The sequence below is a fragment of the Sminthopsis crassicaudata genome, chromosome 4, assembly GCF_048593235.1.
Source record: "Sminthopsis crassicaudata isolate SCR6 chromosome 4, ASM4859323v1, whole genome shotgun sequence".
NCBI classification, from domain to species: Eukaryota; Metazoa; Chordata; class Mammalia; order Dasyuromorphia; family Dasyuridae; genus Sminthopsis; species Sminthopsis crassicaudata.
Genome location: NC_133620.1, coordinates 473,158,999 through 473,184,494, shown reverse-complemented (window position 1 = coordinate 473,184,494; position 25,496 = coordinate 473,158,999). Strand labels below are relative to the sequence as shown.

General features: G+C 43.7%; 1 protein-coding gene across 1 annotated transcript in view; it reads left to right on the top strand.

Moving 5' to 3' along the window:
* Nucleotides 1-10,134: 10,134 nt before the first annotated feature.
* AGAP1 (ArfGAP with GTPase domain, ankyrin repeat and PH domain 1) overlaps nt 10,135-25,496 on the top strand; it is a 622,443-nt gene continuing 607,081 nt past the window's right edge. Inside the window, 1 exon segment of the mRNA XM_074264417.1 lies at nt 10,135-10,407. Coding sequence (XP_074120518.1) covers nt 10,245-10,407 — 163 coding nt within the window. The 5' untranslated portion in view covers nt 10,135-10,244.

The following is a 25,496-nucleotide window of genomic DNA, read 5'->3' as shown; positions in this document are numbered from 1 at the left end:
ATGTGATTGTATATATATATACCCTAAATCACATTGCTTGTGCTCTTGGAGAGGAGAGAAAAGAAGGAGGGAGAAGGAAAAAAAATTTGCAACTCAAAATTTTATAAAAATGAATATTGAACACTATATTTACATGTAATTAGAAAATATTCTTATGGGGGGGATGGAAGAGAATTATCAAGAAAATAATAAAGGAAGGAATGGGGAAAATGGAATTTTTTTTCAGTAAAGTTTTGTGTCACTTATGCTATTATACCAATTCTGCTTTTTAAGATTTTTTTTCAGTATACTTTTGTGCTTCTTTTACCAAGCTGTTAATTCTCTTAATAATTTTCTTGCATTATCCTAATTTCTTTCCCCAATTTTCTTTAATGTTCTTAGTTCTTTAACTTTTCCAAGAATTCTTGTTGGATTTGGGTCCTAGTAGCATTTTTCACTGAGGCTTTGTTTGTAGCTATTTTCACATTGTTGTCTTCCAACTTTATGTACTGGCCTTTATTGTCTCTGTAATAGGTTTTTTTGTGATTGTGATTTTTGTCATTATTTGCTCATTTTTCCAGCCTATTTCTTGACTTTGAACTTTATCTTCAATGTGGACTCTGCTCATCTGAGGGTAAGGATAGGGAGATGCACTGACCCAAGCTTCCAGCTTTTTCATGTTGCTGTTTTCAGTGATACTCCTTGGGGGAGGGGGGAGTCTGCAAGTTTTTGGTATTTCCAAAGTTGTACAATCCAGAAAGAATTATGTGCACTGCTATCCTAGTCTGTGCCTGGCATTAGGTGGGGGAAATCTTCCCTTGAAGCCACAAGCACTAGTGCTTTTCTTTACCTTGGAACTGTGACTAAGGTCCCTTTCCTCTTGTGATTTGACCACAAGTGCTTCTTTCTGCCTTGAAACTGCAGTTCAGGACTACTTATGAGCAATAGAGCTGCCAATCAGCACCAGCTACACCCAGTGCCAACAAAAGGTCCCCTGTAATCTCTGTCTGACCAGCTGTCCTTCCATCTTTGGGTTTAGAATTCCTGAAGCTGCTCCTGCTGCTGCCACACCCATTTGCAAGAGTTCCTAAGTCTTTCAAAAAATTTTTCCTTTACAAAACTTTTATTGTATATATTTTTATCCCGGTCTTCTCAATTCATTTTGCATCAGTTCATACTAATCTTCCTAGATTTCTCTGAAACCATTCCCTTCATATTTTTTAATAGTACCACAATTTTTTCACATTTTTGTTTTAATTTAACTTTTCCCCAAATTAGAAGGCTAGCAATTTGACATAAACCTATTTTTATTACAAGTTCAATAATGCAAAACACATTTTCCTATATGTCATGTTATTAAAGAAAACACAAAAAAACTTCAAGAAAATTAGAGAAAATATCTTTGATCTACATTCAGACACTACCAATTCTTTCTTCAGCATCTTTCATCAGTCCTTAAGAAGGACATGGTTCAGTGGATAGAGCACTGGCTCCTGAGTTAGGAGAACATGAGCCAAATACATTCTTAGACACAATGCTTACTAACTGTGTAACCCTGGGCAAGTCACTTAACCCCAATTATCTTGTCTCCTTCCCCCCAAAATTAGAAATTCTTTAGAATTGTCTTAGATGATTGTATTGCTGAAAATAGCTAAGTTATTCACAGTAGATCATCATACATTATTGCTGTTGCTGTATACAACATTCTCCTGGTTCTGTTCATTTCACTTTCATCAGTTCATTTAAGTTTTTCCAGTTATTTTTTTTTTTTTCTGAGAGCATCCTACTTGTCATTTCTTAAAGCACTATAATATTCCATCACAATCACAAACACAAATTAGCCATTTCCCAATTAATAGACATCCCTCCAATCTCCAATTCCTTGCCAATACTAAAAGAACTGTTATAAATATTTTTGTACACATAAGTCCTTTTCCTTTAAAAAAATCTCTTGCATAATAATTTCCCATCATAGTTCTATGCCATAATTTGTTTAGTCATTTCTCAATTGATGGGTAACTCTTCAGTTTTCAATTCTTTGTCACTCCAAACAAGGACCTAACTAGTTTGTAACAGCCTTTTAGTCTGTTTTCTTAGAACCAATCCCTCCCTTGATCTACCTTTCCACTTATTTCCCTTTCTCTTTCTCCTCCTTTCCTTGTATTTCCCTTTTCAGTGAAATTAATGTCTGTATCCATCTCTATGTGTGCACTTTTTCCTCGGTCAAGCAATTTGCATGAGAGTAGGTTCAGGTGACAGCTTCCCGCCCCCACCCCTTCCTCATTGTTTGTTTAGACTTCTACTTGCACACCCTGATGGTGTGAGATAATTTTTTTCTAATTATCCTTTCCCCTCTTGGCCATCAATGGATTCCTCTTCCTTTCCCTTCCTGTTATTTTTAAGCCATGAAAATATAATAGAACCCTTCTTAGGCCTTCTGTTTAACTGGGTACTGCCTATGACCCCTAATGATAAGAGAATTGAGATGGAACACATGTATCATTTCATCAAATGTAAGCAACTTATCTTTATTTAATTCCTTATAATAATTTATTCATGTTTACCTGTTTATATGTCTCTTGATTCTTGTGTTTGCAATTCAAGATTTCTATTTAGCTCTGGTCTTTTTTTTTTTTTTTTTTTTTTTTTTTTAATCAGGTATGCTCAGAAGTCTTTATTTCATCAAAGTCTGATTGGTTGGTTGTTTGATTAGTTGTTGTCCTTCATTCTCAAAGAGGACCAAAATGATATCACTGTACTAGAGTCGAGTTACAGTATGTCTGACAGTGGCTGATCAGACCAATTCGAGTTCAGAATACTCTGCCACAGGTCACACACAAATAGTCCCTTATGAACATTTGGACTTGCTTCTCTGACTTTGCACATCTCATGTTTCTTCTGAACTAATTCAATTCTGCTTTGTTCATAGAACACAGCATCTTCTCTGATGAGGGCATGCCATGCTGGACAGTCCTGTACCAGTGTCTTCCATGTCCTATAATTGATTCTAAAGTTCTTAAGAGAGACATTGAGAGTGTCCTCGTGTTGCTTTTTCTGACCACCTTGGGAGCATTTACCCTGTATGAGTTCAAACATGAGAAGTGTGCTCATGCATTGAAGTCTAATTATTCCACCAGTAGTACTAATGTGTGACCATTTGGTTAGGGAAAAAAGCATCATTGGGTAGGAAATTGATTCTTATCATACTTGAGTCAATCAGCCACACTCATAAGAAGCTTAGCTTGGAAGTCAGAGAACCCACTTCAAATCTTAGATCTGCCTATTTCTTACTTGGTAAAATCTTGCCTGAGCCATTTTACTTCTTTTGTACACAGACTTCTCATCTATAAAATGACTTGTTTGATCTAGAAGACTTCAGAGTTTCCCTATAACTCTAAATCTATGATCTGATAGTCTTGAAAAATTTCAACTGTAAATCTTCTAGTTGTCTAGGACAAATCTCTCCATTAAGAAGAAAAGGCATTTATGGCTTTTGTTAGTCAGTTTTTCCTTATCAAGAAGAGGCTTCTTAGGCACTGTTCCTTATCAGACTGAAATTGCTGAAAAAAAATTAAAGGCAAGAAACTAATGATAGAGAATGTTGCCCAATAGAAACCGAGGAACCAGCAGAATTATGTGTCCAAGTAGTAGTCAAAAAGCCCAGGCTAGGGAAATGAATGGGGATCAGTTAGATCACAACATCTTCTGTGAGACCACCAAAGAAAAGAAATAAGATAAGATGATCAGATGCAGGCCAGAGACAACTTGAGAGTAACACAGGAAGATGTCATTATAATCATTAATGATAATTATAATAATTAACATTTATAGAGTGCTTACTAGGTCTTAGGCATTATCCTAAGCTTTTTACAATTATTATCTTGTTTGCTCCTCACAGCAAAACTGAGAGGTGTATATTATTAGTAGTATTATTCTTCAAATGAGGAAACTGAGGCAAAATGAAGTTAAATATCTTGCCTCAAGTTACAGAGCTAGTAAATGCCTGAGGATGGATTTAGAACAAAGGTCTTCCTGACTCAAAACCATTGCTCTACCTAAAGTAGCACTTAGATGCCTCATCAACCTTGCCTTGTTAAGGTGGGGGTTGTCTTCCCCAGCCTTAAAGGTTTTCTGTGTGTGTTTCCATTTGTAATCCATATCCTTAGTGGGGTAGTTGGTTTTTCCCCAACTGATTTTTGCCCCTCTTTCCTATCCGATCTTCTATGCCATGCTAGCTGAAATAGTGATAAAAAAGTAAAAACAAGTTATCAGAGGTAATAAGCTTTAATAATGAGCTATTAAACTAACTAAAGAGAAGTCTGTGTCCTTATAAAATGTGAATATGTTTCATTAAACTAGAAAAGGAGCTAAGGGAAAGGCCATTCCTAGAAAAATTTTCTACTTAAGCTTGGAAGCCCTGAAATCCATCTATGCAGGTCAAGAGTCCCAGAGAATCTAGGTTCAAGGAAGATTTATGAAGTGTGACCCCTGTGTCTTTAGCAGATTACATGGGGGAAGGAGGGTCTCTTCTTCTCTCTGCCCTAACCATGGTGTCTCGAAGCAAGGCTATTTGCTCAGCAGAAAACAAACTATTTGGCAGTTGGAGAATCAGCCTGAGAAATTTCTAGGGACAATTAGGGGGAAAAAAAACCACATGCATGTTTACACACACACACACACAAACACACACACACACCTTATACACACCTTAAAGTGACATGGCTACACTGGTGACCAAGAGCAGTTTCAAAGACTCAGACTATCTAACCAAACAAATCAAGAGCCACATCATGGGGACACATGGATCCTAGGAACCCCAAGTGCAGGATTTGCCATATGGGGAATCTGTACCTGGGAATGGGCTAGCTTCCTGAACATTCATGTGCTTCATGTATACTAATATTGTATTTAATATATATTTTAACATATTTAACATGTATCGGTCAACTTGCCATGTGCAGGAGAGGGTAGAGGGAAGGAGGGGAAAAATTGGAACAAAAGGCTTGGCAACTGTCAATGCTGTAAAATTACCCATGCATTTAACTTGTACATAAAAAATCTATAATAAATTTTAAAAAGATTCATGTCCTTGCATATAACTTGTAAATAAAAAAGCTATAATAAAATTTAAAAAAAAGATTCATGTCCTTGAGATGAACTCAGAGGACATGAATTTTGAGTTCTGACTTGCTCCCTGTTTGCACGTGTGTCCCCTGCTGCACTTTCATTTTGAGCACAGTCTTCCCACCAAGGCTTTAAACATTTGTGAGAGTAACAGATTTCTGGAAGGGGAGGGTGGGGGTAAAGTTTTGTAAATCTTCTTACCAAGTCATTTTATTAAATGTCTTTGCTTTGATCTGATTGTGTCTATTGGCTGCTTGTTAAGAAGCATGCCAGCTATCGTAGCAGGAGACACACATGCTCCACTAGAATCTGGGAGTAGCAGCCACATTCTGGGATCAAAACATGGCAATGTGAGTGCAGACTGGGAGAAGAGGCAAGGAGGGGGGGCGATACATGTCTCCTCTTTGAAATAATTTAGATCTCCATTTCTCTTGTGCCGCAAAAGAATTGTATAAATATGTTTATACATATTGGATTTAACGTATGTTTTATCATGTGTAATATATATTGGCTTGCTTACTATCTAGGGGAGGGGGTGGGAAGGAAGGAGGAGAAAATCTGAAATGCAAAGCTATGCAAGGGTCGATGTTGTCAAATTATCTGTGCATGTGGTTTGAAAATAAAAAGCTTTATTTAAAAAAGTGAAGTTAATATGACGTATCTCAAAAAACAGAAAAGAAAAGAAATGACTTCGATCTCTGTGGAGAAGAGTACCTGATACTAGAGGAGAAAGGTTTCATTGTTATTTTTTCTTACCATGCTTTTTCATTAATGCTTTTACTTTAAACAAAGTGTATCCTTTGGGCAATTAATACAAGTAAATATGTTGCTGGGAGGTTGTAAGTTCTGGAGTCTTGAGTTTTGAATGTGGGTTCATCTTTCTTGGGTCCCACATGATATATTTACATGAAAGAAGTCAGCAAAGCCCTGAGTGGGAGCCTGAGGGTTGTTTTGTGAGAGCTATTTCAGGAGCTCACTGATCTTTTTTAATTTACTCACAGCTTTACAGTTGTGTTCCAGTGAGCTGTACTTGCCTTAGGAGCCTCGCTGAAGTGTTAGATTAACTTTGTTTCAAGTTGTATTTGGTTTCAGTGTTACACCTTTGAGTATATTCAGTCTCCTAGGCTCCTAAACCTGTGGCATTTGTAACTAACTTTCACTTGTGAGGGGAAAAGGAGAAGGAATAGAGTTGATGGCCTAGCATCTTTGCTGCACTCAGGAGAAAGACATCAAGATGCTGAAAGGCTCTGCAGTGAACCCTGGGGCCAATTCTGGTGTTGGTTTGGCTGCTAAAACTCAGCTGAAAGTGCCTAAACTGCATGCATTGGTCAGGAGGAGTCAACTTGGAGAGATCTGGACTGCTTAAAAATTCTGGTATTGTCTTGTGTGAAGACTGTGGGTTAGTCAGGGTTAACCCTAGAGACCAGAAGGGGAGCCATGGCATTTTCCTCTCAAAGAACCTATCCCACTAACGTACTCTTAAATATGGTGTATCCAGAGGGAGTGTCACAAATGTATTTCTCTAACAGTGCTTCAAGAAAAAGTTGTGATTTCCTGCATATCAGACTTTGGCTGTTCAGTTACTTCCATTATGTTCACTCTTCCTGACGCCATTTGGCATTTCGTTGGCAAAGATCCTGCAGTGAGATGCCATTTCATTTGACAGAAGAGGAAACTGAGGTAAACAAGGCTGTGACTTGCATAGGATAATGTGTCTGAGATCACATTTGAACTCAGATCTTCCTGACTCCAGGCCTGCTGCTTTTTCCACCCAGCTGCCACCTCAACACTTTATTTTTAATTTTTCTTTCCATTTATTTATTTATTTACTTACTTATTTATTTATTTACTTATCTATCTATCTATCTATCTATCTATCTATCTATCTATCTATCTATCTGTCTGTCTGTCTGTCTGTTTGTTTATTCATTCATTCATTCATTCATTTATTTATCTATCTATTTATTTATTTATTTGTTCATTTATCTATCTATCCATCTATCTATCTATCTATCTGTCTGTCTATTTGATTATTCATTCATTCATTCATTCATTCATTCATTCATTCATTCATTCATTTATTTATTTTGAGGCTGGGGTTAAGTGACTTGCCCAGGGTGACACAGCTAGGAAGTGTTAAGTGTCTGAGACCAGATTTGAACTTGAGTCCTTCCAAATTCAGGGCCGGTGCTCTATCCACTGTGCCACCTCAACACTTTAGATGTTAAATTTTAAGTTCAGAGAACTTAGGCATGTGCAAGGTCACAAGTTAATAAAATGACTCAGCTGTGACTTGGACATGAGTCCTAAAATTTCCCACCTCTCTAGTTAATGTTCAAAGGGATCTCCCAGGATATCTGCTTCAATATACTCATTTTAGAGATGAGGAAAGTGAAGACTTGCTGAGATGTTATGACTTGCTGAAGATCTCATTAATAGTGAAGGATTTTAACCTGGAGATTTTAACCTAAATCCTTTGCTTCCCAAGTTAATGAAGCTTTCTCCATTGTCCATCACCCCTCTCATGACTATATAAGGCTGCTCTTTAGCTGATTTTTTTTTTTTTTTTTAATTTCTGGAGAGAGGCAGAAAGATCTTTGGCCCACATTCAAAGTGGGGAGAAGGGGAGGAGGGGGGCAGGGAGGGGGAGGACACACCAGGTGCTCCACCTATTTTTGACAACTCAGAGAGCTTTACAGATCCTGTTACCCTGCATCCTCTTCCTCCCTCCCCCAAAGAGTAATAAATAGAACTTGACCGTCTCAGCTACAGGGTGGCACTGGGCTGTGCTGGCTTTCTGCTTTTCCCTTGTGCCATTTCATAGAAATCTATCGATATGGCTTTACATTCTGCATATTCATCAGGACTTGGGGTCTATTCAGATTTCCTAAGCTGGTTAGCTACTTACTGATGTGCTAACAGATTGTTTCCAGTTTTTGCCTTGTCTCAGCTCTTACAAATAATAGTTTTAGGAGTATCTTTGTGAATCTCTGTCTCTCCCTGCCACTCTTCCCCCTAACAGGGAAAGTTTTCGGTGCCCATTTCAGGAAGTTCAGGGCTCTGTTCTGGGAGCGGGGTCATTGAGTCCAGGGGTAGGAACATTCTGTCATTCACTGAATAATTGGGTATTGGGTGTGACAATCTAGAAGGAACCCGTAACTCGCCAGCACCTTTGTTCTGAGTCCGATTTCAGCTTGGGTTGCATTAGGGAAGATCTGAAAGTCCTGATCTGGTGGGACCACACCTGTATGCAGGGATGAGCACCCGGCTCTCAGGTAAACCCAAGAGCTGTTTTCTATAAAGCACTGTGCAAGCCTTAAAGTCCTACGGCTGGGATTATTAATAATAAAATTAGCAATAATGTGAGCTGTTATTGTTAAGGCCATTTGGAGCAGAGGGGAAAGGTGACCTTGGAGCCAGAAGGACCTGGATGCGAGTTCTGACCTGCACTGACTGTGAGACCCTGGACACTTAACTCTTTCCTAGGAAGCTTTATAAGGCTGTCAGTGGCAGAAAAGGTGCCGATCTGCATCTGCTAGGAGTTCGCTTTCACAGATAAAATCACGGATTGTCACAAAATAAAAAAGAAAAGCTTTTCCTGCCTTGCTTTCCCTCCGTTTTTTAGGCAGAATAAAAAAGATGGGAAGAAGCTGCCGCATGGCAAAGGGAGAGGGAGACCAGTTCCGTGGAATCCGCACTCGTCCTACTTTTCTCTCCACCTTTGCATCCTCAATTAGTCTCCAAAAAAACATTAAAAAGAATAACAAGGAACGGAGCAAACGCACAGAGTCGCCCTCCGCCCGGACTGCCCGCCCGCTCTCCCCGCACCCTCCGTCCCGGTCCGAAAACTGAGCGGGAGGCTGCTCGGAGAAGCGGCACGACCCGGCTGCCCGAGGGCCGAGGAGGTCTCGGATACGTGGGACGCCCTTTCCCGGCTGGCCCGGCCCTCAGCATCGTGCTCCCGGGGATATTCCCAGGACGCCCCGCGCGGAGGGCCCGCCAGCGCCCCGGGGAGGGGGGGTGAGGGCAGGAGAACGGGCAGGCGGGTCCATTGGCAGGAAGACGTGCCCAGAACTACAAGTCCCAAGAAGCGCAGAGGAAGGAGCGGGGTGGAGTCTGGTCCCGAATTCCCGGGATCCGGCCTGGGCCCGGAGGAGGGGGAGGGGCCCGGAGGGGGAGGGGCCGGGGCTCGGGGGCGGGGGCATCTCAGCGGCGGCGGCGGCGGCGGAGGAGGAGAAGGAGGAGGAGGCATCTGGCGTTGCTGGGGCCGCGGGGGCCGGAGCCGGAGCCGGAGCCGGAGCCGGAGCCGGAGCCCGAGCCGGAGCCGGAACCCGGGCGGGAGCTGGAGCAGAAGCCGGAGCGGGAGCAGAAGCAGAAGCCGAAGCCGAAGCGGGAGCGGGAGCGGGAGGACGGCCGGGGGACGAGGGCCCAGAGCCCAGGCAGGAGCCCGCAGCAGGAGCACGAGCCCAGGAGGGAGAGGAAGAGTAGCGGCTGCGGCGGCCGCGGGGCCCGGGGGGTGCTGGCCGGGCTGGGCCCCAGCAGGCGCCGCCACCGCCACCGTCAGCGCCCGCGCCGGGCTCCGCGCCCCCGAGTAGCCCCGGCGGCCGGAGCAGCCCCGACTGCGCGCTCCCTCGTCCTCCCTGTGCTCGTCTCCTCCGCCGCCGCCTCCCGGAGCCCGGCGCGGGGGGAGCCGGCTGCCGGAGCCGGCCCCGCGCCCCGCGCCCCGCGCGCCGGGGCCGCTCCATGGCTGCGCCGCGGCGGCCAAGCGTCTAGGCTGCCGGGACAGGCGGCCACGCGGGCGGCCGGAGCCGGAGCCGGAGCTGCTGCGGCGCTCGCGGGGTGAGGAGGTGGCGGCAGCCTCGGGAGTCCGGCCGGACGAAGCTCCCGCCGGCGGCGGCCACTGCTGGGGCCGCGGAGCGGCGAGGAGGAGGAGGAGGAGGCGGCGGTGGCCGCGATCGCCCGGGGATCCCCCAGCCTGCATGGGGGCTCGCTGCCCCCCGAGCGCCCGCTGACCGAGCCCCCCGGCCCGGCCGCCCCGCACCCTCCGCGCAGCCCGCCCGGGCCGCCGAGGAAGAGGAGCGAGAGCCCCAGCGGCGGACGGCGGGCGGGCGGGCGGAGCGCGGGCCCGACGCGGCCGCACCATGAACTACCAGCAGCAGCTGGCCAACTCGGCTGCCATCCGCGCCGAGATCCAGCGCTTCGAGTCCGTGCACCCCAACATCTACTCCATCTACGAGCTGCTGGAGCGCGTGGAGGAGCCCGTGCTGCAGAGCCAGATCCGCGAGCATGTCATCGCCATCGAGGGTAAGGGAGCAGCTCGGCCCCCGGGGGGGGGGGCGGGCTGGACCTGGGGGGGCGGGGGTCCCGAAATGCGCCGGTGCGTCTCGTGGCCCCTGTTGCTCAGTTGTTGCCGAGGAGAGGGATGCCTGTAGAGGCGTGGAAGATGTGTTTCTTCTTTCCCCTGGATCCCAGGAATCAGGGCTTGTCTTCTTCCTCCAACCCACCCAGAGAAAACCCCAGCCGGAGCGTGTGGGAGGGCGGAGGGGACGGAGGATGGATGGTGGGGATGGATGGTGCGTCCGGGCAGCCGAGGGGCCCGAGATCTCCAAGAGAAAAGTGTTGAGCGAGCCGAGAACGGCCGGGAGAGTTCTTGGAAGAGTGGCTCTAGTTTCTGCGCTTCCAGGAAGTTGTAGTCCATGGGCCCTGGAAGGTGGTCCTGCGTGCAAAAGTCCCGCAGCTTTGCATTTCCCAGATTGGGTCCTGCGAGCTGGGCATCCCTGGGAATCCGTGGGGGTGGGGCCTGGAAAGGAGCTTGGGCGACCTGGGCGTTTTGGAAAGGAGTGGCTTTGACCTGGGTGTTTATGGAAATGAGTGCCTTTGTCCTCCGCGTTTATGGAAATCAGTCTTTAGCTGTGTGGGGAAGTGACAGTTGCTTTGACTTGCTGGGGCTTCTGTGTAATGAAGCCCGTGACCCCCATGTTGCTGGAAGTGATGCAGAAGAGGCTTGTGGATCTGGGGAATGGCCCAAATCCAGCCTGTGTGTGCATTTCCGGGGCATCCGAGGCTGGGACCACGGGTCCAGAGCTCCCGCGTTTGGGCCGGATTTGGTGTGGGGCCACTTGTGATGGGCTGAATCTGTTGTGGGAATGCTCACTCTGGTCGGTGGATGGGGCTGGAGCCAGCTTGGGCTCCTGCTCAGCTGCTCCTCTCTCAGAAAGCCGGCTCTAGAACACTTCTCCAGGTTGGCCTTCTGAGGGGCACGGTTGCTTCTGGCAGGGTGGGCAGCCACTTTTTGCCCTGGTGTTTGGGCATCCTTGGCTCAGATCCTCCTCCCCAGCCTTGCTCCGACTTCCATGATGCCTCTCTGTGAGAGGGCCCTGCTCACCTGCAGACAGCACTTTCCCAAGCTCAATCCCCCCATGAAAACAGAGCCTCCGAGATTAGGAGCACGGCCTGGCTATGTTTGGTTTTCCCACTTGGATGGAATCATCTGGGATTTAGCTGCATTCCTGCTCAGTCGCTTTAGGAGAAGACTGTCAGCTCGAGCATCCGTCTACCCGCTTGGTCAGCCTCCACTGCTCAGGTTTCCGGCCTCATCTGCAAACTTGCACTTGATGGAGTGTCATGTACTCAGGGATCCCAAACTCCCTTTTACAGTAGCCTCAGTCCAGCACAAGGCGAAAGGCAGTCAGAGCCCCTTGAAAACTATAACTGCATCTCCAAGCCATTTAGAAAACGGTTTGGGGATGGGTTCACGGCTCCCAGCTTTGGCTTCCCCCCCTTTCTGGTTCTATGGGGATAGATTGGGATGTGGAGAGGTAGATTCTGCTCTGGGCTCTTCAGGCTCTGAAATCTGGATTGTCCAGGACTGTTTGCTTTGTCTCTGGAACACTGCTTCATTTGCCCTGCAAAGATGGATGGGCGCTTTGCATTTCGCAGTCAGAATTCTAACAATTTAGACAAGATTCTGGCATCGTGAACACATATGCTGGTGTTTTGATAAAGCCCATGCTGTTTTCCAAGGCCTTATTCAAAGGCCTCTAGTCTGGGATATCTAATTCAATCCTTAACTCTTTAGGACACAAGGAATATTACCTTCTGGGCTAAGTCTTTTAGGCTCCGAGACACAATTTCTCCTTTATACCTTTTATCAGATGAGAGGGGGAAATTATTTTCCTGTTGGAGTGCTCTCGTTCCATCCCTTAAAATCTGTTTTTGCTTTTAAGAGATTGTTTCTCTCTCCACACTCACTCTTTGCTATTCTTATTTTCTACTCGGGGATTAGAATGACTTGCAGTAGAATGTGTCACTTTCCATGGTACGGCATTGACTTGCCCACAGGAAACTGTCCCGATGTCAATTTGACATCAGATACGTCGGAGTTCCTGGGAGATGCGACCCCACTTTGTTCCTGCAGACAGACTTTTGGTTAGTAGAGGCTTTCAAAAATGCATCGATCTCCCATCAATTTGTGATCTCTGGAGAATGTTCAGTCAGTGCACCAGGCTTTCCTTGCTGGGGAGGTGGGCTGTGTGGGCAAATGTACACTTCTTAATTTTCAGTTTCCTTCTCTCCATCTGGCTGTCTCCATGAAGACTCAGGATGGCTGATGAAATGCTTAGAAAGCTGTTGCTTGGTGATAAGCAAATATTTCTAAGGGTGCCTTGTCACTGTGGAAGGGCTGTTGGCTTCTGAATCAAGGACCCAGCTTCTTGTGATCCAGGGGAAAGTGGGGGCAGAGATGGCAGCAATATTTTATTTCAAGAAACATGAGCAGTTTGTCTCCTTAGCACAAGGAATAGTATTTGATCGTGTGTGTGTGTGTGTGTGTGTGTGTGTGTGTGTGTGTGTGTGTGTCTAAGGGGTGAGGGATATTCCTGGAGCTTAAAAAATACTTTGATCCACTTTCTCTTTGCCACATAAAGTCTTAGCTCCTTAGTAGTGAAGCTATGTCATTGTTTTGTTTGTTTGTTTTCAAAGATGTCTGTGATTTCATTGGTATAGAACTCCTTTCTACCCATAGAGTCCAGCATCTGCTTTGCAACCAAGGGAATGGAGAAATAACATGACTTACCCAGGATCACATAGTTAGTATGTGCAAGAGACAAGTTTTAAATCCTAAATCCACCCAAGTGATCATAGATCTAAAGCTGGAAAGGATCCAGGCAGTCATCTGGCCCACTCCATTTTGCAGGCAAGAAAATAGAGGGACAGAAAAGGGGAAGCAAATTTGCCCCTGTAGAAGAGTCAGCATTTAAACCTAGGCCCTCCAACCCCAGAGACATTTATTGTCCTGTGGTCCCCGATGGGACTATCACTCTGTGTTTTTGTCTGTATTATGTTCATCACAATGGAGAGGAGTGGAAAGGATATTAAGTCAGAGATCCTAGGCTTGAGATATTTGAACCTGCAGGTAATAGGGAGCCACTGCAGCTTAGTTTTGAATGGAGAATGACAAGATCAGATCTATGTTTTAGGAAAATCACTTTGCCAGCAGTGTGGAGGGTATGTTATAAAGGAGAGAGGGAGACCAATCAGGAGTCATTTTAATAGTCTAGAAGTGGTGAGGGTCTGGGCTAAGGCTGCTGGGATTGGTTGAAAGTATCTAGCAATATAGGGAGGGCTCAGCCCTGTTGAAATTTGCAGGGATTAAGGAGAATGAGGAAGACTTCTATTAGAAGTTTCTAATAGAAACTATTAGGTTTAGTTAGCAATTAGGTCAATGGTGATCTTGGAGGGAGTAGATTCAGAAGGATGATGGGGGTGGAAGACTGCATGGAAGGGGTTGAAGAGGGTCAGTTTGAGAAAGAAGCAGAGGCATCTGGGATAGCTTTTTCGAGAAGTCTATTTTGGCAAAGATAAAGCTGGCAGATTTTTTTTTTTTAATAGCATGTGCTGGGAGTTTAATAAATGTTTGTTGACTTGACTAAAATATGAACAGTAATGTTGAATAGATAGCCTTTTAACTAATTTGGTTTGGGAGTGGACCAAGGACCAGAGCATGGAGAAAAAAGTCAGTGTGTCTGTCTGTCTAAGAAGCCCCAAAGTGTTTGAATGTTCACTTTGTTATTCATCTTGCTTTCATCCTGTCATGATGGAGTCAGGTAGGAGCTGCCCTCACTCTATCGTGCTATTATTCCCTTGCCTCAGTAGTTCTGTGGACTATTGTAAAAGTGGATACAGTGACTGCTTGTTGCATCATACTAAGTAAGGACAGGAGCGAACTCAGCCTTTGGTGGCTCCCTGAGAACAGTGGGACCTCTCTAGGAGCAATCTTGGGCTTCATCCTGTCCCCATGATAGCTTGACTTCTGCCACCAGAACTTTCTATTTTTCTATGTGAAAATTTTTCATGTATTTTAAATATTATGAGCATTTGGCGTGCCGGAATCTTTCTTAAAAGTTTTTGCATTTTAATGGAATACCATTTTTATCATTAGTAACAACAATTTGCATAGAAAAGTTGCAATGTATTTTCTTCATAGCCTGATGATCCGGATTTGACATTTCAGTCAATCAGTGAGCATTTATCAAGTACTTACTGTTGTTGCAGGGCTAGTATCAGCGGCTGAATGGTAATACAGAAAGGAGCAGATCTTGGTTTCTTTCTTGAGAGTAAGATGGCCAACTTTGGCTGCCTACCAGCACCTATATGTACTTGGTCTGTTACTAATTTCATAGGCAGAGTGTGAAGTAAACCTAGAATGGGAAAGCTTTTAGTTATGTAATGAAGTAACTGGGAAACATTAATGTGCAGAAATGAAAGTGAGTTAAGGAGTCTCTTAATTTTTTGGGAATTTTTTTTCTGTTCCTTATAGATGTTATGTATGTATGTACGTATGTGTATGTATACATATGCACACATATATGTATGTTTTATGTGTCTGTGTATTTTAGGGAACAAAAAAAGTTCCTGTCCTCTCTGGCTAAAAGTAATTCACAAAGTCCTTAATTTATTTTAGAAGGGACCTGAGAGGCTGTTTTAAAAACCACTCATTTTATTGATGAGGAAACTAAGGCTAAAAAAGATTTACTAATTTGCCCACAGATACACAGGTTTCAAGTGGAAGAGCTGTATGTGAACTCAAGTCCAGTATTCCCTCTGGGTGCTATCCTATCTCTTCAGTTAGTTTTTCTGGCTGTTATTCCCACTGCTGACATCCCCCTCAACAAGGCAGAAAATCACCAACTTAGCAGTTTGCATTGAGAGGCAGGGCTCTGATGCTACTTTAGAGAACCTGGGTTCAAATTGGGGCTTGGCCCTTTGAGTGGTCTTGGCCAAGCCTTCTGCGGATCTCCGCTGCTACCTTCATACTCCCAGAGGGTTCAGCTATGGGCTCTGGGCTCCAGTCCAACTCAGAAAGCTCAGCTCCCCTGCCCTTATTGCCTTAAGATGAAGTCTACCAACTGGGCCCTCTGGAAGGACTAAAAAGTTGAGATTCAGCATGGGAGTCACAGCTAGATCCAACCTCTTGGTTTGGTGGCTTAGTCTGGATAGGAAAGAAATATCATGTAGAGTAAATGTCCGAACTCAGTCAGTCCCTCAATGAGCCTTTATTGAGCACCTAAGTGAACCGGGGACTGGACTGAGCACGGGGATACAAAGAAAGACAAGGGCATGGTCCTTGTCCTATGGAGCGCACATCCTAGTGAAGGAGATAACATGCAAATGACATGTGTGTCCAGTGTAAATACTTTAGCAGCAGAAATGTCTCTTGCAGAAGGAGGGATTTGAACTGAGTCTTACTAGGAACCTGGAAAAGGCTACAATGATGATGGAGGAAACACATGGTGCACTGGAAAGGCGGCTGGAATTGGAGTCCAAAATCTTCTTTGATATTTCTTCCCTTGGGCACGTGGCCTCTATGGGCCTCCATTTCTTCCGCTCTAAAACAAGAGCATTGGACTAGTTGACCTCTGAGGCTCCTTAGAGTTCCAGATCTAAGATTTCCTGATTTCCTCCCTTCTCACTTCCTGTTGGCTGTTTTTTGCATGGGTGTGGCTAAATAGCCTTGGGTCCTGAGGTACTATCAGGGACTAGACGGGCAGATGGCCAGAAATGGTGGGCAGATAGCTTCTAGGAAAGAGGAACTTTAACCAGTTGAGCTGCTCCCCAAAGGGCAGGAGTGGTCTTATTGGCATGGGAAGAACCTGTTGACCCTGGAAGGGTCCAAGCAGAGAGCCTTAGGGCCCAGCTTATCTCCCAGGGAGTGGTAAGGGGAATTCTGCACTGAAGGAGGGATCAGCCCTGGTAAGATTTCTCCCAACTTGAAGGTTCCAGAGTTTGTTTTCTGTAACGGTCTTTAAAGTTTGGTTCGTTTTAAGATTATCTTGTATCTGCCTAGAGCAGTGTCTGCCATTGAGGAGCCTCATGATAACATCCTAGGCTTGGAAGTCAGAAAGAAAGAGATCTCCTCTCTGATACTAGGTTCAGAGCCACACATAAGCTGCTTAATCTCTCAACCTCAAGTCTCTTCTATAAAATAGGGATGATAAAGTAGGACCCACCTCTCAAAATTGCCGGAAGATCCGCTGAGATAACATGGGAAATGCTAGGCCAATCTGGAAGCGCGCTCTATGATTGTTAGCCATGATTGGTGATGGAGGTGGAGGCTCCTGTGAGTCACTGTATGAACCGGGCCAATTATCCTACTGGGGAGTCCTAGCCTTCTCCACAGAAGGATTCCAGGAACTTCAGACACTTGAAAAGATTCAAGAAGAGAGAAAATGACTCAGAATGAAGAAACAAGCCCCTGGAGCTAGAGTAGCTGCCCTTCGGAGGCCTCCCCAAATCGGGGTTACTGTTGTTTTAGCTCTCCAAAGCAGACTTTCTAATGTTTTTTTCTTTCTTTCTTTTTTTTTTTTTTTTTTTTTTTTGTAAAGCTAAAAATCCTAGAAGAGTTTTCTCTGCTGCACAATATACACCCCACATTTGGCTTTTGTGGAACTTGTACTGACTTGTTTTTACTACCTACTCACTTATCTCACCTTTCTTCAGGCTTAGGAACCCCGGGTGAAATGATCAGGCTTGACAAAACAGATGACTCTTGGTTGTTTCTAAAATATAATTTATTGGGCAATGGGAGCTTCTGTTTGCTACTGTTCAACCCAGCTCAAATCAGTTTCCTACTCCTCTGTTCTCATTCTGTTACTCTCCTGCTCAACAATCATCTGTGGCTCCCTAGTGACTTCCCAATAAAATATAGACTTGTGTAGAATTATAGAATTTTGAACTGGAAAATACCTCAATGAGCATCTAGTCCAAATTATACTTGAAGAGGGATCTCCTCTCCGATCCCTTAAAATGAGATCAGCCTGTGTTTGCTTCATGACCTCAGTGAAAGGAAATCCAGTGTTCCTCCTTCCCTCAAGCAACCCATTCCACTCTCAGAGAAGTCTAATTGTTAGGAAATTTTTCCTGATCTGAACCCTAAATCTGCCTCTCTGTAGCTTTCATTTTTTACTTCTCATTCTCTAGCAGCTTCCAAAAACTAATGTGATCCTGGACTTCATTGAAAGAGGCACAATTCTGAGGAACAAGGAGTGATCATCTTAGTCTCCTTAGACCTGATGAATTAGTATCCACCATTGTCTTCTGTCTATGTTCATTTCTGGTTAACATGATTTAAGGAGGGCATTGATAAACTGGAGAGTGTCCAGAGTGACACTCATGGTCAGAGAGCCTGGAGTCTATGACATGAGAATCAGTTGCAGGAAATGAAAAAAGAAATGGACTTCTGTTTAGTTCCAGAGTCAGGATTGTGAGCGGTGGGGTGAGGCCAATTTAGGCTATCTAGGAAAAACTTCCCAAGAATCAGAGCTGTCCAAAAGTGAAAGTGAAAAGGATCTTTTTGGGGATCTTCGGTAGAAGCAGAATGACCTTACTCGGTGTGTTATAGTAGGGATTCTCCTTTCATGTTGTGGTTGGACTAGATGGCTACAGTCTCAAGTCTCAGATACTCAAATATTCCTCAAATGATCAAGAAGTGGTTTTTGTTTCATATAGAATGTGAGCTCCCTGACGGTAGGGACTGCTATGCTTTATTTCTTTGTATACCCATGGCCTATTTAGTTCAACATACAGTTATTAAGTGCCTACTATGTATCAGGCCCTGTGTTAAGTACTGGAGATACAAAAAGAGGCAAAAAAAAAAAAAAAAAAAATCCTTGTCCTCAAGGGGATTATAATAATCTAACCGTGTGTGTGTGTGTGTGTGTGTGTGTATGTGTGTGTGTGTGTATGTGTGTGTGTGTGAGGGGCAATATGCAAACATATATGCATAAAAAAATTTCTATACAGAATAAATAGTTAATAAATAATTGACAGTCAGAAGTTGCTGGAATTAAGAAGGGTTGGGGAAGGTTTTTTGAAGGAGCTGCAATTTGAGTTGGAACTTAATAGAAGCCAGAGAGGTGAGTAGTCAGAGCAGAGCACAGAGTAAGTGCTTAATCAGTGCTTCTGGAATTGGCTGGGCATTGAACAGGGAATTTTTGCTTTATCCCAGTCTAAGCATGCAGATCATAGAGTAGAGGGTCTTGAAATGATCAGAGCCATAGAGCTGGAAGAGACCTCAGAAGCTCTGGATGTAAACTTTTTCATTTTCTAGTTGAAGAAACTAAGACCCAGCCAGAGAAGTGATTGAGTATTATTAGATCATAGATTGGAACTAGGAAGAGACCTCTGAGAGGCTTTAATGTTCACCCCTGACCCTTTACATTTGGGAAGATTGTGACTCACAGGACTTAAGTGACTTCCCCAGCCTCTGAAGACTGATGAATCCTCGACAGAGCTGGACCAGCTACAGAACTAGGGTCCCTAGGCTGGAGCTCCCTGCTCCCAGGCTTCTTCACCAGCTCCAGATGTTGGCATCTGTGTAGTGTTCTGGGATGGAGGAGGATTGGAGCCAGAAGCTACAAATACCCACACTCTGTCACAATCACTTGTTAATGGAAGCTTTGAATAGCCCCCAAAGCAAACTGTTTGCACATAGGGGCCCCAGCTTTTTCCATGCTGTGCCCGCTAAAAATAGGGCTGAGGGTATGGACTAGGCTTGGGAAAGGGAGCTGATAGCACCCAGTGTTGTTCATTCCACTGCAGCCCCTATCAATTATCCCACCCTTCCCTAGCAGGTGACCAAACTGAGGCATCTGGGAACTGGGCAAGGTTAGGCCCTTCCTGCAGCCCCCTCCCCTCATTGGTACAGTTTGTTTATTCAGACTGTCCTGGCTCTGCTGAAGTGGTCCCGACAAGCTGTTTATAATTACTGTGGCGGTCAGTAGTTTAAATAAAACCAAAACAACGGCAAAAAAAGAAAAAAAAAAAAAAAGGATGGGAAACATTTTAATCTTATTGTTTTGGGAGAAGAATTCTGCTTACATTCCCAAGCACATTTACAAGTGACTTCTAGCCTAGTGTGGCCTTGACAATGTTAGAATTTATGGGGTTTCTGTGTGTGTGTGTGTGAGAGAGAGAGAGAGACCTCTCTCTGTGTCTCTCTCTGCTTCTCTCTCTCTCCCTCCTCCTCCTCTTCTTCTTCATCCTCCTTTCCTCTTCCACCTCCTCTTTCTCTTCTTTTCTTCTCTTTTTCCTCCACCACCATTTTCCCTCTCCCTTTCTATTCAGAATTAATCAGGGACTTCTGAAATTAGCCAGTGGTAGCTAGTATTATAGTCATCTCTATTCATTAAGCACTTACTCTGTGTGAAGGAGCTCCATATATTTCACTGCTCTCCTCTCTTTGGGGTAGGGGTGCCCAGAGCTATGATTTCTTTTATGTCAGAATTCCCATTGTGGAAAATCCCTTCGCTGAAAGAGATTAATAATTCATTTGTAATTTCTAGGCTCATAGGGCTATGTATAGATTTAGAGTCAGAAGGGACCCTAGTGATCCATTGGAAGATCAAGGGATTTCAGAGGCCATTTAGTCCACGACCCCTTCTTCCTCTCTCCCCCCTCTCCTGCCTCCACAATTTGACAGAGGAGGAAGCTTTGGTTGCCTCGGTCACAAAGGTTTAAACATCACAGAGAAATTCTTTGACTTCAAACCTAGTTCTCTTTTCTAATTAAGTGCCCACAGGTCCAAGGAGAAAGCCAGGAGAAGCACAGCTTTGGAGAAGAGGAGAGTCTGTTCTGATCTGCTCTTGATTTTCCCAGTGACTGAAGTTAATAGATGAATATGTGGAGGCTTTTGTTTGAGTGTCTTAGTATGCAGATAAGTTTTTTCATGTATGAGGTTGTTCATTTATTAGGCATAAGTTTATTCTTGATTAAGGAATCCTAGGATCACAGATTTAGAATCTGAAAGGAATGGGGAAATCCTCTGGGCCAGAGGTGTCAAAATCCAATATGTTATTAGTTATTTTTCAGTCATTTTTTTTAACTCTTTGTGACCTTTTTTGAGATTTTCTTGCAAAGATACTGGAATGGTTTTGCCATTTCCTTCTCCTGCTCATTTCACAGACCAGGAAACTGAGGCAAACAGGATAAAGTGACTAGACTAGTATCTGATAGTAAATGTATGAGGCTGGAATTGAATTTGGGAAGATGAATCTGGCACCACCATAGATGATGTCAAAATGTAGTTTTCTAAGTCTTTGGGCTGCCATCAGAAATCCATATGTTCGGCCCCATTTTTTCTTTGAGTTTTATAACACTGATCTAGGCCAACAGCCTCATTTTGTGGCTGAGGAAATTGAAGTCCAGAATGAATGAATGAATGAATTTCACCCAAGTGATTTGCCCAAGGTTAAAACAGATACTAAGAGGTAGATCCAGGATTTGAAACTAGTTCTTACTTTAGGTCCTGCTTTCTGGGAGGACATGTTGATCTAAAGCAATTGTTTCCAAGGAGGGAGCTGGGACTGGGCCCAAGGGATACTTTATAGACCACTGGTAGAGTGGGCAAGAGTTGTTTTCAACATTATCCCATTCCCATCAGCCCTTTTGGCTCCATATTGTTGTTCTCTGCTGCCTCCCAATCACGGCCTTCCATGACTGTTTGTGGGTAATACCACAGTTGCAGTAGGCAAATGTCCCCGTCTATCCCTCATCCTTGTCACTCCTTTCCCCCACTCTCATCACTTTATGGAGGGAATAATTGCCAAGTACTAGTGAGCAAGAGTACCCTAACTTGCAGGGATTTTTTCCCTGATGGGACAAGCAAGTTGCAAAGGACAAGTGACGTGGATTGACTGTGATCTGCATTGCAGGTCTGAGTACATTACGTTTGCTCTCCAAGCACATCCCTGTTCTGTCTAGGGCACCATCTTTCTAGGCAGTCCGGTTCCTATTCTTGCCAACTCCTTGTTCTCTCTGTTTATCCAATTGCTTCCTGGATTTTGATTTTTTATAAACAAGTTTTTATTGATTTTTTTCTTACATGACCATAACTTCCCTGTATCTTCTTCCTCCCAAAGAACATGGTGGATAGCATTTTTAAAACAAAGAAAAGAAATGAGAGAAAAAATTTTAAAGTCTAATAATATGTGCATGTATGTAAAACCCTTGGGAGCCCCTTCCCCTCTTCAGTAGGGGAGTTGGCCTCTTATATCTATTCCAGGCCATGTTTTCTCTTTATAATTTTGAAGCATTTTGTTTTTCTCACCATACTGGTGTGTTCTCTTCTCTCTCTCTCTCTCTCTCTCTCTCTCTCTCTCTCTCTCTCTCTCTCTCTCTCTCTCTGCTCTCTCTCTCTCTCTCTCTCTCTCTCTCTCTCTCTCTCTCTCTCTGTCTCTGTCTCTCTCTCTCTCTCTCTCTCTCTCTCTCTCTCTCTCTCTCTCTCTGTCTCTGTCTCTCTGTCTCTCTGTCTCTGTCTCTCTCTTTCTCTCTCTCTCTCTCTCTGTCTCTGTCTCTGTCATTATACACACTGTGTTCTTGTCTCTGCTCAATCTGTTCCAGGTCTGGGGATCTTTCTATGCTTCCCTGTTTTCTTACCCTTGGATACTTTTACTTATTAGCCCTGAGCCCCTGGTTCGGCCACCTGGGATGAAGTAGCTAACACCTCTTGCCTCTTTTGAGAGAGAGGTCTTCAAATACCTGGAACAATTTTTTCCTTCCAGACTAAATGTTCCCTAATTCCTTCTGCTGCTTCTTCTCAAGGCCTTCAATATCCTGGTTGCCCTCCAATGGACTGATGCCCTTTTTTAAAAATTTTTTTTTTATTTTATAGTATGGTAATATTCTTTTTTTTTTTAATTTTTATTTTATTTTATAATTATAACTTTTTTTTGACAGTACATATGCATGGGTAATTTTTTACAACATTATCCCTTGCACTTACTTCTATTCAGATTTTTTCCCTTCCTCCCCCAACCCCCTCCCCCAGATGGCAGGCAGTCATACATGTTAAATATATTACAGTATATTCTAGATACAATATATGTGTGTAGAACCGAATTTCTTGTTGCACAGGAAGAATTGGATTCAGAAGGTAAAAATAACAGTTTACATTCATTTCCCAGTGTTCCTTTTCTGGATGTAGCTGGTTCTGTCCATCATTAATCAATTGGAATTGGATTAGCTCTTCTCTATGTTGAAAATATCCACTTCCATCAGCATACATCCTCGTACAGTATCATTGTTGAAGTGTATAATGATCTTTTGGTTCTGCTCGTTTCACTCAGCATCAGTTGATGTAAGTCTCTCCAAGCCTCTCTGTATTTCTCCTGTTGGTCATTTCTTATAGAACAATAATATTCCATAACATTCATATACCATAGTTTTACCCAACCATTCTCCAATTGATGGACATCCATTCATCTTCCAGCTTCTAGCCACTATGAAAAGGGCTGCCACAAACATTTTGGCACATACAGGTCCCTTTCCCTTCTTTAGTAGTTCCTTGGGATATAAGCCCAGTAGTAGCGCTGCTGGGTCAAAGGGTATGCACATTTTGATAACTTTTTGGGCATAATTCCAGATTGCTCTCCAGAATGGTTGGATTCTTTCACAACTCCACCAACAATGCAACTGATGCCCTTTTAAAAAGGTGGCACCTAATAGTGAGCACAGCATTCCAGATGTGCTCTGAAAGGGACAAACATCTGGGACCACCAAATCCCACTCCGGAAAGCCCACCCCTAGTCCTGAATGCTGAGCTTCTCTTAATTCAGTTTGAGATTGAATTCATTTTCTTGGCCACTAATATCACACTGGTGACACGTTAAGCTTGTAGGCCACTAAAACACTAGAACAAATTGTTTTTCTGATGAAGAATTATCCTGTTATTTCTCCTTCATCTTGTATTCTGTCCAATTGATTTTTTGAATCTACATAAGATTTTACATTTAGCCATATTAAGTCTCTTTCTTGTAGATTTGGCTCCATATTCTAACCTGACAAGACCTTTCTGGATCACAGTTGTTTTCATTTAATACAGAAGTTCAGACTCACTACTTTAGAGTAGCACCCTGCCATGAATTAAAAGATGTTTGGGAAAGTTAAACAAAATAAATTAAAATACAACATAGATAATATAATTTGTGGTTTTCTTAAGTCAACTTGCTTCCCACAGAAATCTGTTTCTCTTTGTTTCTATACCACTGAACTTGTGTGTTGTCTTTCTTTGAAATTGTATTAGTACTTTTGATAGATTATTAGTACTTTTTGATGCTATCAATGCCTTTAAATCACTGAAAAAATATGCATTTTGTATAAAAAATTGCTGCTTATTCTTCTGTGACTATATTGCATCTTAGAAGGGCATAAGAACATTTTTGAGGGGAAGAGGTGCTTTACTTTTCTAGTTCTGTTCTTAGTGATTAGCACAGACTCTAGTATACAGTAGGTGCTTAATAGCTGTTTGCCAATTGCTATGTTAGCCTTCTGTGCCCTTATTCACATTGGTTCTACTTTGCAGAAATCCTGTGTATTCCTTCTGGCCTAACCCCACGACCTTGCCTTTGCTCATCCAACCAAGAAGTGTTTGCCCTTTTCTCTGAAGTCCCAGAGCCTTTTTTTGCCCCCTTCCTGGAGATTCTATCTCGGTGTAAGGCACTGCACCCATTGTTCATCTCCTTGCTCCATGATGTGGAGAAACTATTCATTCTCTAGCCTTCCCTGCTATGCTGTACATAGCCTAGAAGCTCGGGGAGTGGCCATAGATAGAAATGCCAGGCTAGGTTTAGTGTTAGCTGCACCATTATGAGTTGTAATTCCAGACTCCTGGAATTCTCAGGAGTTTTTCCCCCATTTGGTAACCAGGGCAGGAGAGGAGAAGAGAATGTCCTTTCAGCTACTTCCAAACTGAGGAACTTTGGTTAATCGATCTATTCTTACTTTCTTAACAGCAAGAATCTAGAAGACCTTCTCCTTCCCTCAAATGACCATTTCTTGCCAAAAGAAAGAAAGAAAACCATAATCCTTGCATGAGTAGTTATCAGTGCAGAGCCAGATGGAAATCCTCCCAATTCTATTTTTCTGACCATAGCTGCATTATTGAGGTAAGAAGGGAACACACACTGGACAAATGGAAACAACCTAGGTAAAGGTGTGGAGGTTGGAAGGAACATTTTATAGATAAGGAATCAGGAGTCCAGCTATGAAAGCTTATGATGGGTGGGTGGGTGGGTTTATGTGGGATCTCCATCCTTGGGGAAGCATTCCCATCCTCCCAAGTATTTCCATGTGTCTGGGACTAGCTCAACTCACTTTCTCTTTTGAATCAGACCTGGAGTTTCCTCAGAATGGAGGGCTCCAGTGAGGAAACACAACACCAATACACGTGCTCAACTGTTGTTTTTTTTTTTTTTTTTTTTTTAACCTGGAGGATTCTTCCACTATTTGGGGAATGCCTGAATTTTATCCCCCTACATAGGGGATTTCCTTCCCCAAAGTGTGGATCTATTGGCTGAAACTGTAATAGGGATTAGAACTAGACCTAGTATAGGGAACTCCCAAATGAGGAAAGCTCTTCTGCTAATGCTGGTTGACATCTCTGCAATTTCCAAGTCTTGGGAGTAAGGACTGTCTTGTCATCCTTCTCATTTTTAAATTTTGTGATTCTTTTTAGAGGAAAACAAAACAACAACAACAACAACAACAACAACAACAACAACAACAACAACAACAACAACAACAACAAACGGAAAATGTGGGTCCAATTCCCACCACAGGCCCATCCTGGCCATGTGACCATGGACAAGTCACTTATTTATAATTTGACATTCCCTCTTCCCAGAATTCCCCTTTCCAGTCTGTCTGTCAGTCACAGATCATCCTACCCAGCATTTGCTCCTAGAGCTTCAGTGAGGAGGAAGTTAGCTGCCACAGCCACGTGAGGGAGAACGTCCCCCTTGGCCAGAGTCTAATGGTTAGGAAGCTTTTCTAGACCTCAAGCCTAAATTTGTCTCTCCAGACCTTCTATCCGTTGAGTTTGAGAATGAAGTATTCAAACT